Source organism: Pyxicephalus adspersus, chromosome 8 (genome assembly GCF_032062135.1).
Source record: "Pyxicephalus adspersus chromosome 8, UCB_Pads_2.0, whole genome shotgun sequence".
Taxonomy (NCBI): domain Eukaryota; kingdom Metazoa; phylum Chordata; class Amphibia; order Anura; family Pyxicephalidae; genus Pyxicephalus; species Pyxicephalus adspersus.
Genome location: NC_092865.1, coordinates 38,892,298 through 38,907,251, shown reverse-complemented (window position 1 = coordinate 38,907,251; position 14,954 = coordinate 38,892,298). Strand labels below are relative to the sequence as shown.

Genomic DNA, 14,954 nt, shown 5'->3' with positions numbered 1-14,954 from the left:
TTGGCCCAACCACACCATCTCACAATAGTACATAAAGCTGTTTGAAAACTTGTTTTTGACCCCACACTGCCTCCATCTTCATATGATCTCCCATTCTTAACAAGAGGTAACAGTTGCATCTTGGGAAGCACGGTCACCATCCTAGAGCAGAAGAACATTTCCCCTTCTCCCCTTGTGGCAGCTGGTGAGACTTCCATCAGCACGTTCCACCAAAATCATCCTAAATCACACCCAGTACAACAAAGATGCTGTTTTACTACTTTAGTTTCTCTGGTTTTCCCACCTACTTGATTCAACAATGTTAGTTAATAACACTCAATAACTTTTTTGAGCTTGGAAGGTTTAGTCACAGGATAACATAAAGAACAGAACATTTATTCTTTATGTTATTCACTAAAACACTTAGTACATCTACACTGTATATTACCTAAAATATAGAAATGTACTTACTCTTTGGACTCAGAACATTCATCATCAGAGGGGTTGGCTTCATCTTCTGATTGGTCACTGAGAAGATCACATGGCTGTATGGATGCATTGTCAGCATGTTCAAGTACAGTTGCAATACTAGGTCTTCTCTCTTCTCTATTACTTTCAGATGGAAGAGTAAGGGCTGGCCCGCTGGTGGAATAACAGGTTGTCTCCTGGAGATCTATTGCCACTGTACCTATAAAAAAACATTATATATCTGTAATGTATATTTACAACTTATAATTTTGCTTCAATAGATTTGCCTTACTATTATTACTTCTAAAACAGAATTCTGTTTAACAATAAGTACCTACAGTAATTTAGGTGACTTACCTATCTGAACAGTGCTGCTTTGCAGAACTTTACTTTGATGTTAAGACATCAGGAGATAAGCTAAGTAATCAAACCAGGAATATTCTGTCTGACAAATGAACTAAGAGTAATCAAACAAAAGTTTTTTTTCTCTCACATATACAGCTTGCTTGATAAACAGGATTTGACATCAGCAAAGTGGCTGCCACTAACACTAATGTACTGTGAAATACAGAGAATTGTTTTTTTATTTTTTTATTTTATACATTACATTTCTTTGAGAAAAAGGCATGTAGGCAAATTATATGGGCAATAGGGGTGTTTTTATTGTATATTATGCCAGAATCTAATTGCTATACAACACAGAGATATAGAGAAATCTCAACAGACATATTAAATAAAATATGCATGTTTACAATAGAGAGCATAATACATAGATGAAATGTTATCTCCTTTTTTTCAAAGAATGAATAACAATGATTTTTTTTTTTTTTTTAGAGGAATAGTATTATTACTTGAAAGAACATTTATTTATACGTACCCATGCTGGCAATGATGCTGTGAACTGGTAGCCTGGATGGACCATGATAGAAAGACATGTGTTTACGTAATTTTTCCAACTGTTCGTGTTGTTTAAAAGCAGAGTTTTCTTCTTTTGTCACATGGATATAAAAGCAGGTATCGGTAGAACTCATGATATAACGCGGCCCTGGGTTTAGTAAGATATTTTTGTTATCCTCTCTTCTAACACCAGTAAGGCAGACACCAAATCTAAAAGATAAGGAGGGCAGCAGGGAAGCTGTGTGATGAAAAGGCTTTGACATGCTAATCATACAGGAGTTTTATGAATTCCATTACAATGTTCAGAAATGACAATGCTGAACACTAACCTCCAAGCTCAGATAGTCCTGGGATCTAGTTCATTTTACATTCATCTTGATTTGAATGGAATATATTTACAGTCATGACAACAATGGTAAACTTCAGAAAGCTTTTTCAAGCAAAGATATTTGTGCTCGATATACTACTTTGCCTTCCAATTCAGCTGTTTCAAGGATATTGAGTAAAAATCATGGGTTATAAGGACCAGCTTCCCAGGATAAATGAGCCACCGGAGGAGATAAAACATTTCAAGTATTTGCCACAGAGATGCTGTGAAAATATCTGTAAGTGATGCTGCAATTTTAAAACTACACTTTACATTGATTCAAACACAATTGTATGCATCCTACTGAAGGTGCAACACAAGCAACATTTCATGCCTTACCAGTCCGGATGCACATTACAAATTTCATTAAAAGCTGAACAGTCACATATATAAACACTATTTGGTCCATTACCATATTCATTATAACTAATAATGTACTTTTTAATATAACTTATAAAAAAGATAAAATAAAATAAAAGATTCCTGTAGTACTGTCTGCAACAACATCAAGAATGGGAAGGAGGGTCAGTATGTAAGCATCACTTACAGGTGTGTATGTGTGAAAGGCCAAAAGGAACTTCACAGGAGGCAGCAGACACATTATCAAACTCTGTTTTTTTAATTCAGAGATGCCAGTACAACAGTTCCAACAATTCATAATAGAACAATTTCAAATAGTTCCCTTATTGGCACAGAATCTTTTAATGTAGTAATTGAACGTGAGCACTCCCGACACTATCTACAATCTTTCCAAACCAGTCATGGTTGTATTGTATTACAGTATTAGCAAACTAGACACTAGACCAAGCATTATTGTTTAACTCCTTTAGAAAAAAAATGATTGATTTAGCTATGCTGTCTGCCATGAACAGACATGGACAGGCATGTGGACACATCCATAAAACCTGGTAAAAACATAAAACAGTAAAGCTGCACCTCAAGTACTCATCAAGCATATCCAGGTACTAGTGCATTCTAATAAAAGTGGACCTTTACACAAAACGTTTTTGTTAGTTTTGGAAAAGTTTTGGGGAAAGGTTATAACTTACTTCTCAATGATACTTTCAGAAAGATATTTCCCCTAACTTCTTGTTCTGCCACGGCAATGTTTTATATTAAGTCTCAATTGATCAATAAGAAAACTAAAAATGTTAATGTCAATAATTCACACAGTTTGAATAAACCACCACTATGTGATACTTCACCTTGCTTTAAACCAAATTCCCAAGAATCACAAAAATATATATAGTGTATAGAATAACCACCACTAAAATATTAATAATCAGAATAAAAACAAATATTAGGAAAATAGTCAGTATAAGGTATCCACAGGAGGCAAGAATCAACTTTCAAAAGGGCACCTGTTTACAATGGATAAAATAATTGGTACATACTGCATAGTGGAAACATACTACACTAGTGTGTGTGTGTGTGTGTGTGTGTGTGTGTTTGTATAAAATATATTTGAATAGTACTGTGCAAAAGGTTTAGGTACTTGTAAATATGCTGTAAATGAAATTACCAACAAAATAATGCAGTGAATTAGTTTAACTTATCAATTAGCAATGTGCATAAAAAGAAAAAAAAAATAAATCAAATCACATTGTAAACAAGAGTTCTGAAACCAAATTAGTGTATATTTTACACAAATGCATAACTGAGCAAAGCAACAAGAAACAGTATGATCTTATTGCATCATCAAGGTCTCTCACGGACAGAAAATTAAAGGAAGACAGTACTATACAAAAGAAAACTCCAGTCTCCTGTAGCACATTACTCCATGAATTGAATCAAGACGATCTAGTTGTATACCCTACATCAAGGTACATTTCTATGTCTACAGTAAAAAAGACACAGCCCATGGTTGCTGGTTTGCCATCAACAGTGCACAAAAATGTGACACACATGGCTACAATCATCTTGCATGTGATTCTTATAGTTTGCAGGAAGGGAGGCGCAGATGGCGGTTCTCTATGAGTGACTGTCATGCAAGGAGCTAGTAGAGTGGGCAGCACTGTATCAGTGCAGGTTCACAATAAGTACCCTGTTAGTATTGGTGGGCCCTCTTTGATTGGCAGCTACTGGCCATGGATCGTTGCCCAGTCTTCTTTATAGACAAACCATCTTTAGTCATACTAAAATATACTAAAATAATAATTTGCACCTAAAAAGTTATGTAGGAAATGTGCAAAATTCTTCACACATTAATCAAGGCTTTTATACCATTGCACATTCTATACCTACTTTTTATGCGCATGAAATGAAGCATAAGTGAAGCTCTTCCCTTCATATTCTGCAAAGAAGATGCTGTCCTCCATCCTTATATGATAGACCTCATTTCCTGAACATCGACCATACATTTTCTGCCATTGTTCAGGGGACTGCTGTCCTTCCCTATAAGATAAACGAAATATACATATATTTTGGGTGTGAATTGCTTTGGTTTAAAAAAATGTATATTAAACCCTTTTAAGGCAAAATCTCAAATTACACATTTATTGATTGATTGTTGAGATGAAAGAAAATGCTTTTCACATAAGGAAAATCAATAAATAACATTTTTTGAGATTTGCCTGAATATATTGATACAAATTAATTCAATCTGAAAAAACATAACCTTTTTTAATCTCGATTTTTAATGCAGATGGAAATATTTAGGCAACCCCAGGAAAATCACAAATTTTTATTTGTACCTAATACTTCCATTCAGATCCGAAGACTCACCAATTACCTGAGCACCAACTCTCTCCTTGACCCTCTCCAGTCCGGTTTTCGAGCTGTCTATTCCACAAACAGCGCCTATTAAAGTGGCCAATAACCTCATCAGAGCAAAGTCTCAAGGCAACTTTTCCCTGCTCCTTCTCCTTGATCATTCCTCTGCTTTTAACACTGCTGATCACCCTCTTCTAATATAAATCATGCACTTCATTGGTATCAGTGACACTGCTCTCTCTTGGTTTGCTTCCTATCTGTCTGACAGCTCCTTTCAAGTTTCTTTCAATGGTATTTCCTCCTCTCCCACTCTCCTCCCTGTTTGTGTTCCCCAAGGGTCAATCCTTGGACCGGTTCTCTTTTCTCTGTACACCTCCTCTCTCGGTAGTCTCATATCCTCCTTTGGCATACAGTACTATCTGTATGCTGATGACACTCAAATCTATCTGTCCACCCCTGACTTGTCTCCCTCAGTCCTGGATAAGGTCTCATGCTGGCTGTCAGCCATCTCATCATGGTTGTCTGACCAATTCCTGAAAATCAACCTGGATAAAACCAAACTCATCATCTTCCCCTCTCAAATTCCAAATCTCCCACTGACATATTTTTAACTGTTAACAACACTGTTTTTCGGCCCTCCCCTCAGGCACATTGTCTTGGCATCACCTTTGATCCTGCCCTCTCATTTACCCCCCCTATTTAGAACATTTCTAGGGCCTGTCACTTTCACTTACGCAACATCTCCAAAATCAACCCCTACCTGTCCCCAGAGACCACCAAACTCCTTGTACACGCTCTTATCATCTCTCGTCTGGACTACTGTAACCTCCTCCTCTCTGGTATTCCACTAACCCGACTCTCTCCTCTACAATCTAATATGAATGCTGCCACCAGACTCATTAATCCTTCCCACAGCTCTTCTTCTGCTACATCTCTTTGTAGTACCCTTCGTTGGCTTCCTTTTCACCTTAGAATCAAATTTAAGCTCCTATGCTTTGCCTTCAAATCTCTCCACAGTTTTTGTCCCACTTACTTTTCTGATCTGGTAAAAAAATACTCCCCCTGCCGCTCTCTTCGCTCCTCTAATGACCTACTAATGACTTCCTCACTCATAACATCATCAAACGCACGGTTACAAGACTTCTCTAGAGCTGCTCCAAATCTCTGGAATGGTCTCCCTCATCCTATTGGGCTTGCTCCTACGTTCTGCTCATTTAAAACAGCACTTAAAGCCCATTTTTTTCAAACTTGCCTTACCATCTTCTTCTGTCTTTTGAAATCACTACTTCTACTTCCTACCTCCACATACCCCCCCTCCTATTTTGTGTTAATTCCCCCACCTACTATATTGTAAGTTCTTCGGGGCAGGGTCCTCCCCCCCAGTATCAATGTCTGTATTTGTCTGTCATTAGCAACCCCTATTTAATGTACAGCGCTGCGTAATATGATGCCGTTATATAAATACTGTTTAGTAATAATAATAATAATAATGTATAAAGAAGGGCATGGAGCCAGTGATAAGGGAACTAGGCACAGGGTGCAAGGGGGCGGGGGGCAGGCCTAGTGAAGTTTGGTTAACAAAAATAGGGTCATAGGTGGGTCAAGTTGGTGATTGGTGAGAAGAAAGAATATAGGGTGGAGATTTCAAAAGGTGATATATAGGGGTCCCTCAGGAAGTGAGGGGTCAGTATTTTGTAAGTAGGGGAAAAGTTTCCCTCCCTCCCTTGTATTTTTAGGTAATGCAGTTTAGGGCCCTCGAGGGCAGTAAAAATGGTAAATTGTTAAAGGACTGTAGTGGTAAGGGAACCATCTATGGTATGGCACCTGCTGTGTGTGGGAGATTTAACATTGAGTGAATGTGGAGTAGTGGTGATAGGATAGTCTGATGGTAGCTGATATTGTTCTCGAGGGGGTGGTATGTGGCTGAAAACCAACATATCAGTGTGGGCAGATCCCAGGTTAATATTAGATGGATCAGTGCCTTTAGGGACCTGCAACCTGAATGGGTTAAGAATGTCAAGGTAGTTATGTTACAATGTTATGTTATTATGGTATTATTGTTATAACAGGATTGAAAGACTGTACTTAAGTAATTTAGGTTGTGCAATAAACAGCCATTGGGCCATTTTTGGCCAAGAACGGTGTCATTATTGAGGTACATGGGGTAAAGGAAAAGGTGGGGGCTGCAAGAGTATCTGATCTTCTCTAGTCAATAATCATTTATTTCAGGCTCAAGGCAATTGTGATTAACAAACTGCAGAATGAAGTCTGCATAGCTATATTTAGGTGAATAAAAAAATGTGATTTGTGAGTAAATTTATGTGAAAATCATTCTGATCCCCCTAACTGTTTTTAATGCATTAACTTCTATACCATATGAGTCATAAAAAAGAGAGACCTAGAACTGACCCGGAACTGTATCAATGATGCCCCGAAGATAACAGCAGAACCAACTGCAGCATAGATTACAAAGCTAAGATCACTGTTTAACAAGAGGCAGTGCTAGCCTTTATGTTATGATCCAATAACAGTATAACTAGCGTCTGAAATACTAAAATGAATGCATCCACTACTAATGCTCTGATCTTTTAAAAAACAATTGGCAATTTAATTTGCCAGAAAACAAAACAACATGACACAGAGATATAAAAATATCTGACATTCATTTACATGATAATTTTCCTGATAATTTCACAGATTTACTCTGTGAACTATAGATAAATGCTGCATTAATCTGTTTATGATGATCAGAGCTAGATTGCTAGTCCTACAGCACCTCCACCTGGTTTACTCCAGTAAAGCCGTTTGCAGTTTTTCATTATTTTATCCTCTATTGAAAATAAACATCTTTGTTCTTGGAATATCATACAGCCAATGAGGGTGGTTTTATTAGTCATTGAAACAGAAAGAAAACATTTAAATATTTTCTTAAATATAAAGAAATCCTCAGATGCAATGGAAGCCATAGTATACATTTGGTCAAACACTTGGTATGATTGTTGCTTGATGTTTGTGAACAGCAGTTGACTTCCTTACCAAAAAGATGGGAGAGTAAATTACTATTTCATGAGTTTTAAAATGTTATGCAACAGTAAACCCTATTTAAATAGGAGTAAATCCAGGTTTTAATGAGCACCTAAGAGCAAGCAGAACAGTGTTCCAACTATTCTTTTCTGTGACATGGGAGCTCCTCAGTCCATCCTTCTTCACTCCACATTCACATAACATGTTAAATTACTATGCTACATGACATGATTATGGTAGCGCAGAAGTTGCCCCTTTTCGCAAATAGTTGTCTCAAGCCTTAACACTCATTATCAACACAACCCACATTCACCCCCTAAAATAACACTGATCATGGTTTGAATTTATAATGGACCCAGGTAGCAGTTTATTCACAAACCAATATTAACTGAACAAACATAAAAAATACAACTTAAAACATTTTCAATGACAATCTTAAACATAAAACAACATTACAACTCCAACCCAGTAAACACAAACACAACCCTTTCCACACCAAAGACTGCAGATCATGATAGGCAAGGTCCTCAAAATGCCAGAAGAACTACAATGGCTCCAGCCACCCAGCTCCTCATCGGAGACCATAGCCATTATATGCTGACTAAACACCTCTTCTCCATACCCTCAAGGGGCACCAGATGTTTTACCCCACATACCATAAATACCAGCTGGGATCCTTACCTCCAGGACACCAATAGCCACACCGCAAGCACACCGTATTTCCCTGGAGCAAACACTAAACTGAGGGATGGGTGGATGATAAAACTTTTCCTTATACAAACATTTCCTCTCCACCAATCCCCACACTGACCCCTTCGTTCACCTCAACTTAACCCTTCCGCTGCCGGTCTCCTCTTCTGACCCTCTTATGTAGGCCCTCTGCCTATGTTTCCCTTTGGCTTGCTGCAGGCATACTTGTTTCACAGATACACATATATTTTTGCATGGAGGATTTTTTTTTATAAAAATTAAACTGTTTTGTTCTTTATACTTTTTTCACACACTATATATATACAGAGAGCTAACACTTTGGGTCTGATTTATTAAAGCCCTCAAAGTCTGAAGAGAATACACTTTCATCAGTGGAGCTGGGTGATCCAGCAAACCAGGGATGGATTTATTCAAAGTCATTTGCTATTTGCTAGCAAATGTTTTGAATCCTGCACCAGATCTATTCCAGGTTAGCTGGATCACCCAGCTTCACTGATGAAAGTTTATTCTCTCCAGACTTGGACAGCTTTAATAAATCAGGCCCTTTGTCTCATCCTATCTTAAAATAATGATACATTAAAAAATAAATATTTTACAAATAGCTAACAAAGTGCAGCAATCAGGACTATATAACATACAACTCAGCAATTGAAGTGTAGTGATCATGACTATATAATTTGCAAGATCATATATTAAAACATATAGAAGCCAGGGGACAGGACAATATATTGTGTAAGGTGCAGCAGTCCAAGCTATCTAATGTATGATATAGGTTCAGAGATATAGAGCACAGAGGGCAGACCTATGGGTGTAGACAGTGCACTAGTCAGGACTATGTGGTGTATGGCATAACTCATAATGTAAAGGTAGATGTGTTGGGTGTGCAGGGACTATGTCATTGTATACTACAGTTCACAGAGTTCAGGAATGTACAGAATGCATCTGTATGTTCATGGTGTGCCCCTTTTGTTGGTGGTTAGTGTTCTCCCTTAGACTGGTGGTTAAAGTGCCTCCTAATGTTGTAATGTGGTTTGTGTAATGTGGTAATCAGTGGCCACCTTTATTGGTGGACAGTGTGATCATTACTAAACTAGGGGTTTGTGTGCTCTTTTCTGCATTTTGATGAGTATTTTTACCCTGTATCATTTGATGGACAGTAGACAAATCATGCAAAAGTCCCATGCCACTTCCTCCTGGTTTCCAGATTTCCAGATGCCAAAGGACATTGGGCCATACCTATGCAGACAGAATAGTTCTAACTCAACAGATAGTGCATAGAAAACCTATCATACAGTGACCAATGTTAGTGGCCTTGCTAGGTCTGGGGCAACAGGTTGGAGACCTGAGTACTGTGGCACCTCTGCCAGGGTTTAGCTCAACCTATGGAGGATAGCCAGATAGTGCCTGCACGTCTAGCTTTTCTCCAATATTTCCAGGGGCAGATTACATTTCTAATGTCTTTTTTATAAATGTTAAAACATAGTTAAAAAAAGTTAATAATACTAGATCTCTGTAGTGCTGACCACATAGGGTAGACCATGCAGGTAATTTGGCTTGCCTAGATGCAGATCAAGCTCCAATTTTAGCACAAGTCACATTTATATTATTATATATAGATACAATTTATCTCTAATACAGTACATTTCATTTGTTAGAATGCCATGCAAATGCATATAAACAGTAATGGAATAACTATGGAGTTCTGAGAAAATGGATTAAACATCTTTCAAAAGGTTAACTGCTTTCTTAGTATCAGCTATGTTTGCTCATACAAGAATCTTCCTTATGAATAACTATAGCCTATAATAAAAGGCCTACTGACATTAAGTAGTGTGCATTGTTGTGCACATACATAGACGCTGCTGTGTATTATGAAGACACCCTGCTCCATGCTACAATTCACTGTTGAAATGCATTGGTATGCTTCTTTATCTTTTTTTTTTTTAATTTACATGTGATCTTTATAAACTGCAGCCATAGCACATCAGAATGCACATTGTTAGATAAAATCACATGTTCAACACTTCTTCAGTGCACAGTGCAGTACATCGATGAAAACTAAAACAATAGAACATGATGCAAATCTTTGTAAAGGTACCCAAATGATGGGCTTTTGATTGCTCATAAAGTGGAGTAATCTAAAATGGCAGGAAGTTTCTGTGGTGCAAAGCTTAATAAAACATCAAAATACTTTATTGATAAGCAATTCATAAAAACAATTTTGGCACATAAATTACATACATTTGTAAATACAAATATAACTTCGTGAATCAATCCACAAATGAACAAAGGCATAAAGTCACAACTTCACTTTAATCCAGTGTGTTTCGTAGGATAGAACCCGCTTCTTTAGGGGAAAGAGAATATCACATTGGTTTTTCTAGAGACTTTTGTTCTTAAATAGAATAACATGGAACAACAATGTATAAGAAACCTAACATAAAAAGAAAAAGAAAACTAATTTTTGCATACATATATATAGTTACTCTCTTTAGAGTTGTGGATATTATTAATTCTTCAAAGTGGAATTTAACAAAAACCCATATTCAGGAAAATTGTGAAAAAAAAACACCTAAGGTGTTCTCCATGAGTTGGATTTAAACCTAGGTAACAATAAATTAATTATGTATGGAACTCATCTAAGAGGCCAGAGGGTCATAATTAACTTGCTTTAAGTGGACTGAGTTTGATTTATGGATCATATTGATTATTATTATTCAAACGCAAACATCAGTCCCTGCCTTTTTACATTGCTCCACTTTATGAGCAATCATAAGCCCATCATTTGGGTACTCCTATTTTGGGAGGTGGCAGACCTTACTTCATTACTCATAATATGGAGACGTTTTTGCTTTTAAATACGTGCAAATCTTCTTAATATTGTGTTGGGGAACATAGTTCAACTCAGCCCAGAGCTTGATGCAAATAGACCAAAATACATTTGTATTAACTAGAACGAAGTGTAGAGGTATCAGCTTGAATGTAGTGGTATCACTGAGCTGCTTCTTATGTGGGGTACACATTTTAGAGGGATACAAGGGATTCGAAAGCTAGGGTAGTCAAAAATTATATGCTTGGATAAACTGCAAATATAAATCTGCCTGTCAGTTAGGAAGATACTACTGTTTAATGTCAATTCTGATGAAATCTGGCTGCCTTCACAGAGACTTCTTGTGAAATAATATCCCACTGTTTGAATAATTTAAAGCCATAGTCCAGCAATGATAGAGTAAAGGTTTTACCTTGTTTAGAAAAGAGGAGTTTTGTTGGACAGTCCCATAGTTCTTAGTAACGGGTAAAAGTTGTCTTGGACTTGGGAAAAATCTGCATATAGTGAGATTCCACTGAATTCCACAAAAAGATAAGGAGCTCTCTACGCCGCTTGCATGGCTTGTTTAAAATAAAATTAAAAACATGTAAGACTTTTGTGGGGAATTTACTATGACAAGAAGGCAGGTTTGGAGATGAGGGAAGGTGAGTCCATGATGATGTCTGCCATATTGGTAGTAGGGAAAAAATGTAAAAATGTTTTTGTATGTCAGGTCAGGTAGGTCAGGTTATGAGGATCGCCCTGATGTTGATATTACATCTAGAGCAGTCCTTCATATTTGCAGTCTTCGATCTGAGCCGCTGGATTTTTATATCAAGGTCTTTGCAGGAATCAACCAGTTGGTCGTGAGCTGTTGGAAACTCTGTCATCTTGTTCTCAGTATTTTTGGAGTAATTATAAACAAATAGTTAAGGGCCTGATTGGACTGTCAGTTTTTTTCCAGCTGTACTGCTGTAGTTCACTGCTGTTAAGCAGTCCTCAATTATCCCAAAGCCCTAGTTATTACTGAAATGAAACATTTTTTAGTTGAAATCCCTTCTAAGAGTGTTTATCTGTGGTACAGTATGTTTTTTGATACACATCTTACAGCATCTTGGGGCACTCTGCCATTCCATCTATTTCATTTAAACCTCTCCATAAGCTCAATCTTACTGGACCATTACACAAATTTACCCGAAGATCCACAAAAAAAAAGTTTTGATGTTCCTGGATGCCAAAGTAAAAAAAAAAAGGTTGAACAAGACTTAATAAAAAAGTTACAGTATTCCCAGTGTACTGAACAATACTTACAGACTGTATGTTACAAAAAAGGAATGGCACAAGCTGGAGCTATAAGATGGTATACAAGGGTACCAGGTGTATTTTTGTAGTTGAAGGATACAATCAGTTTTTTTGAGTATGTTACGCTTTTGATACCAGTGTCCAAAATCACTTTTTTGTGTATAAATTATTTTCTATAAAGAAATGTCTGTGGAAGCCCCTGTAGGAACTTTAAGGTTTTCTGTAACCTTTTCTGCATGCTACAAGGCTTTTAAAGCTGTTGTTTTGAGCACAAAAATAAGCAACAATGTAATCTGAATTAGAATATGTTATTATTATTGTTATTAATATTATTATTATTATTATTATTATTATTATTATTATAATATTATTATTAATAAGAAAACAGGATTTTTATAGTGCCAACATATTATTGTACCTGCTGTATGATTCTGCCACTATTTTTAAAGATTTGATTAACAATATAGTGCAGTTTAAGTACAGTTAAGATTTAAAAATCAATATGGAAATATCTGTATATTTATAGATAACTTTAAATAAATGAAAACAGATATAATCAGGATGTTGTTTAGTTAATTTGTTAGTCCTTGTCATTTGGAAGTCAATTAAGTAGTTTTGAAATTATTTACAGATCCAAAGGTTTGGTTCTGAATGTCTGAATGGCAGTGACCATGTATTTGAATGTTACTACCAAAAACAAAGATTTTATGTTCTAGTTCAAAATAAAATACATATAAAATAATAGTTATATAATAATTGTTTACATTTACTATATATTAGATACTATACATACTGTATATTAATATAGAAATAAATTGTATTTAATTCAGGGTCACTAGGTTGCTACATTTTGTTTATAATTCTTTGTTGTACATAATGGAAAAAAAAAAAAATGAAAAAAATCATTGCTTTAGGACTAAATGTATTTACCAGCAGGTTTGGTATTTATTTTCCTTTCTCAGTAAAGGCAATGTCTGCCAACAAACCATATGAATAGTATTATACAAGAACAGATTAACAGGTCTGAAAAGGCCATTGTGTTTTTCTTTCTGCAACGTTCTCTAGCTTGGAAGATTTATGCTGACCCTTGTCATTAGCTGTCATTAAAGTTATAAAATAGAACTTTCTAGGCTGAGACATAAAATATTTCATAAAATGGTGCAAATATTTTTCTGGGCAAAGGAAATACACAGTGTGGCTGTGTTGATTATTGATTTTGACTGTTCGTAGACAAGAAAATGTATTACAGTACATAAAGAGCGCCTCGGAAAGAAATTAGGCGCACTGTTGTCCAAAACAGCTTTCATTACTAATATATCTTACATGTTAGAAATGAATCACAACTATTATATCTTTTACAAATGAACAGAAAGAATGAATAAAATTGCCTTGTGTATGTCCTCTAGATGGCACTGAAAGACCTATGTTTTCCTGGTTAGCATATATTTTGTTAGCTAGCTGCTTTGCTTAGCACTGATATATACCCTGATTATTAAAACATGGGAAAAGGAAAAAATGGCAACATTAAGACAACATAAAGGGGCATATTTATCAAGAATTTGCACAGTGATGTATTCAGTTATTGTGCTTTTGTATTGGTAACTTCAAATTAGCCAAAGTTCATTCATTTGGTCAAGAGCTATTTTTAAATGACTGTAACTTCCATTGGTCAATGCACCCACTTCATACCCTAGTAACTGGTCAAAAACAGGTATACAGTAACAAACATCCATAATCACCTCCCACTGGCCCTATAAAACATAAAGATACCATAAACTCCTCATTGCCTTTGTCCTGCTCTGCAACAATTTAAAATATTATCAAGTTATGCTACAAATCTGCAAAGACTTTTACACTGCGCTGTGCGAGATCGGGTGACCTAGTCAGAAGCTGGAAGAGGAAAGATGGTGGCGCTTCCTTTGCACTGGGACAAAGGCAGATTTTTTTTTCAGTTCTGTTCCGCTTTATAGTTAAAAGGGTTTTAAACATTCTTAAACGTTAGCACGTTAAAGTTTAGATCAATTTTTTTTAATAGTTTAATTTATCATTGTACTATTTTTCACAGCTGTTTGCCAAAATTGGAAAATAATATTAAAAAAGAAAAGGGTTAAAATGAAAAAGAAATTTATCAAAATGTACCCTGTGTTAAAATGCTAAACTAATTAAAATATAAGGAAAGAAAAAGTAAGGCAAATAATCATTTGGACAAAGTAAAAGACATTCAGGTTGGCCTAAAAGACGTCTGTGTCATCATACACTTCTAACAGTGTGTAGCAATCTAATTTGCTGTTACCACCGAAGCTTAGCCAAGATTTAATAAGATAAGACATAAAGGTAAAATTCAGACATAGCCAAGGCTCTATTTATTCTTGAGGCAAAACTAAAAATTAAAAAAAAAAATATTATGAACCCTTGCAGTGGTTAATTGATCCTTTTGGAGTGATATAAAAATATCCTTAGCATTCTAACAGCCACACAAGACTGGTCCCCAACAACCATTCAATAATTGTTACCAGGCAGATCTTTTTTTGCAGAAAGGACAAGAGATGCCCCTTCTGCAGTAACAAGAAAAAAAACCTTACCTGTTGGATTGTCATTTTTTAGTTACAGTCACCTGTCCCTGTCCTGTTGCCGTCTTCACCGGCTCCATAAAGTTTTGAAGGTTTTTTTGCTTTGTTTGTGATT

The 14,954-nt window shown here is 36.1% G+C and overlaps 1 protein-coding gene across 1 annotated transcript in view; it reads right to left on the bottom strand.

The window, feature by feature from the left end:
* Positions 1 to 14,954, bottom strand: part of KCNT2 (potassium sodium-activated channel subfamily T member 2) — a 206,311-nt gene that overhangs the window by 121,461 nt on the left and 69,896 nt on the right. The window contains exons 10-12 of the mRNA XM_072420086.1: positions 3,956 to 4,105; positions 1,325 to 1,554; positions 451 to 667 (exon numbers count right to left, since the gene is read on the bottom strand). Of these exons, the coding sequence (XP_072276187.1) occupies positions 451 to 667; positions 1,325 to 1,554; positions 3,956 to 4,105 (597 nt within the window). The remainder of the gene's footprint in view (positions 1 to 450; positions 668 to 1,324; positions 1,555 to 3,955; positions 4,106 to 14,954) is intronic.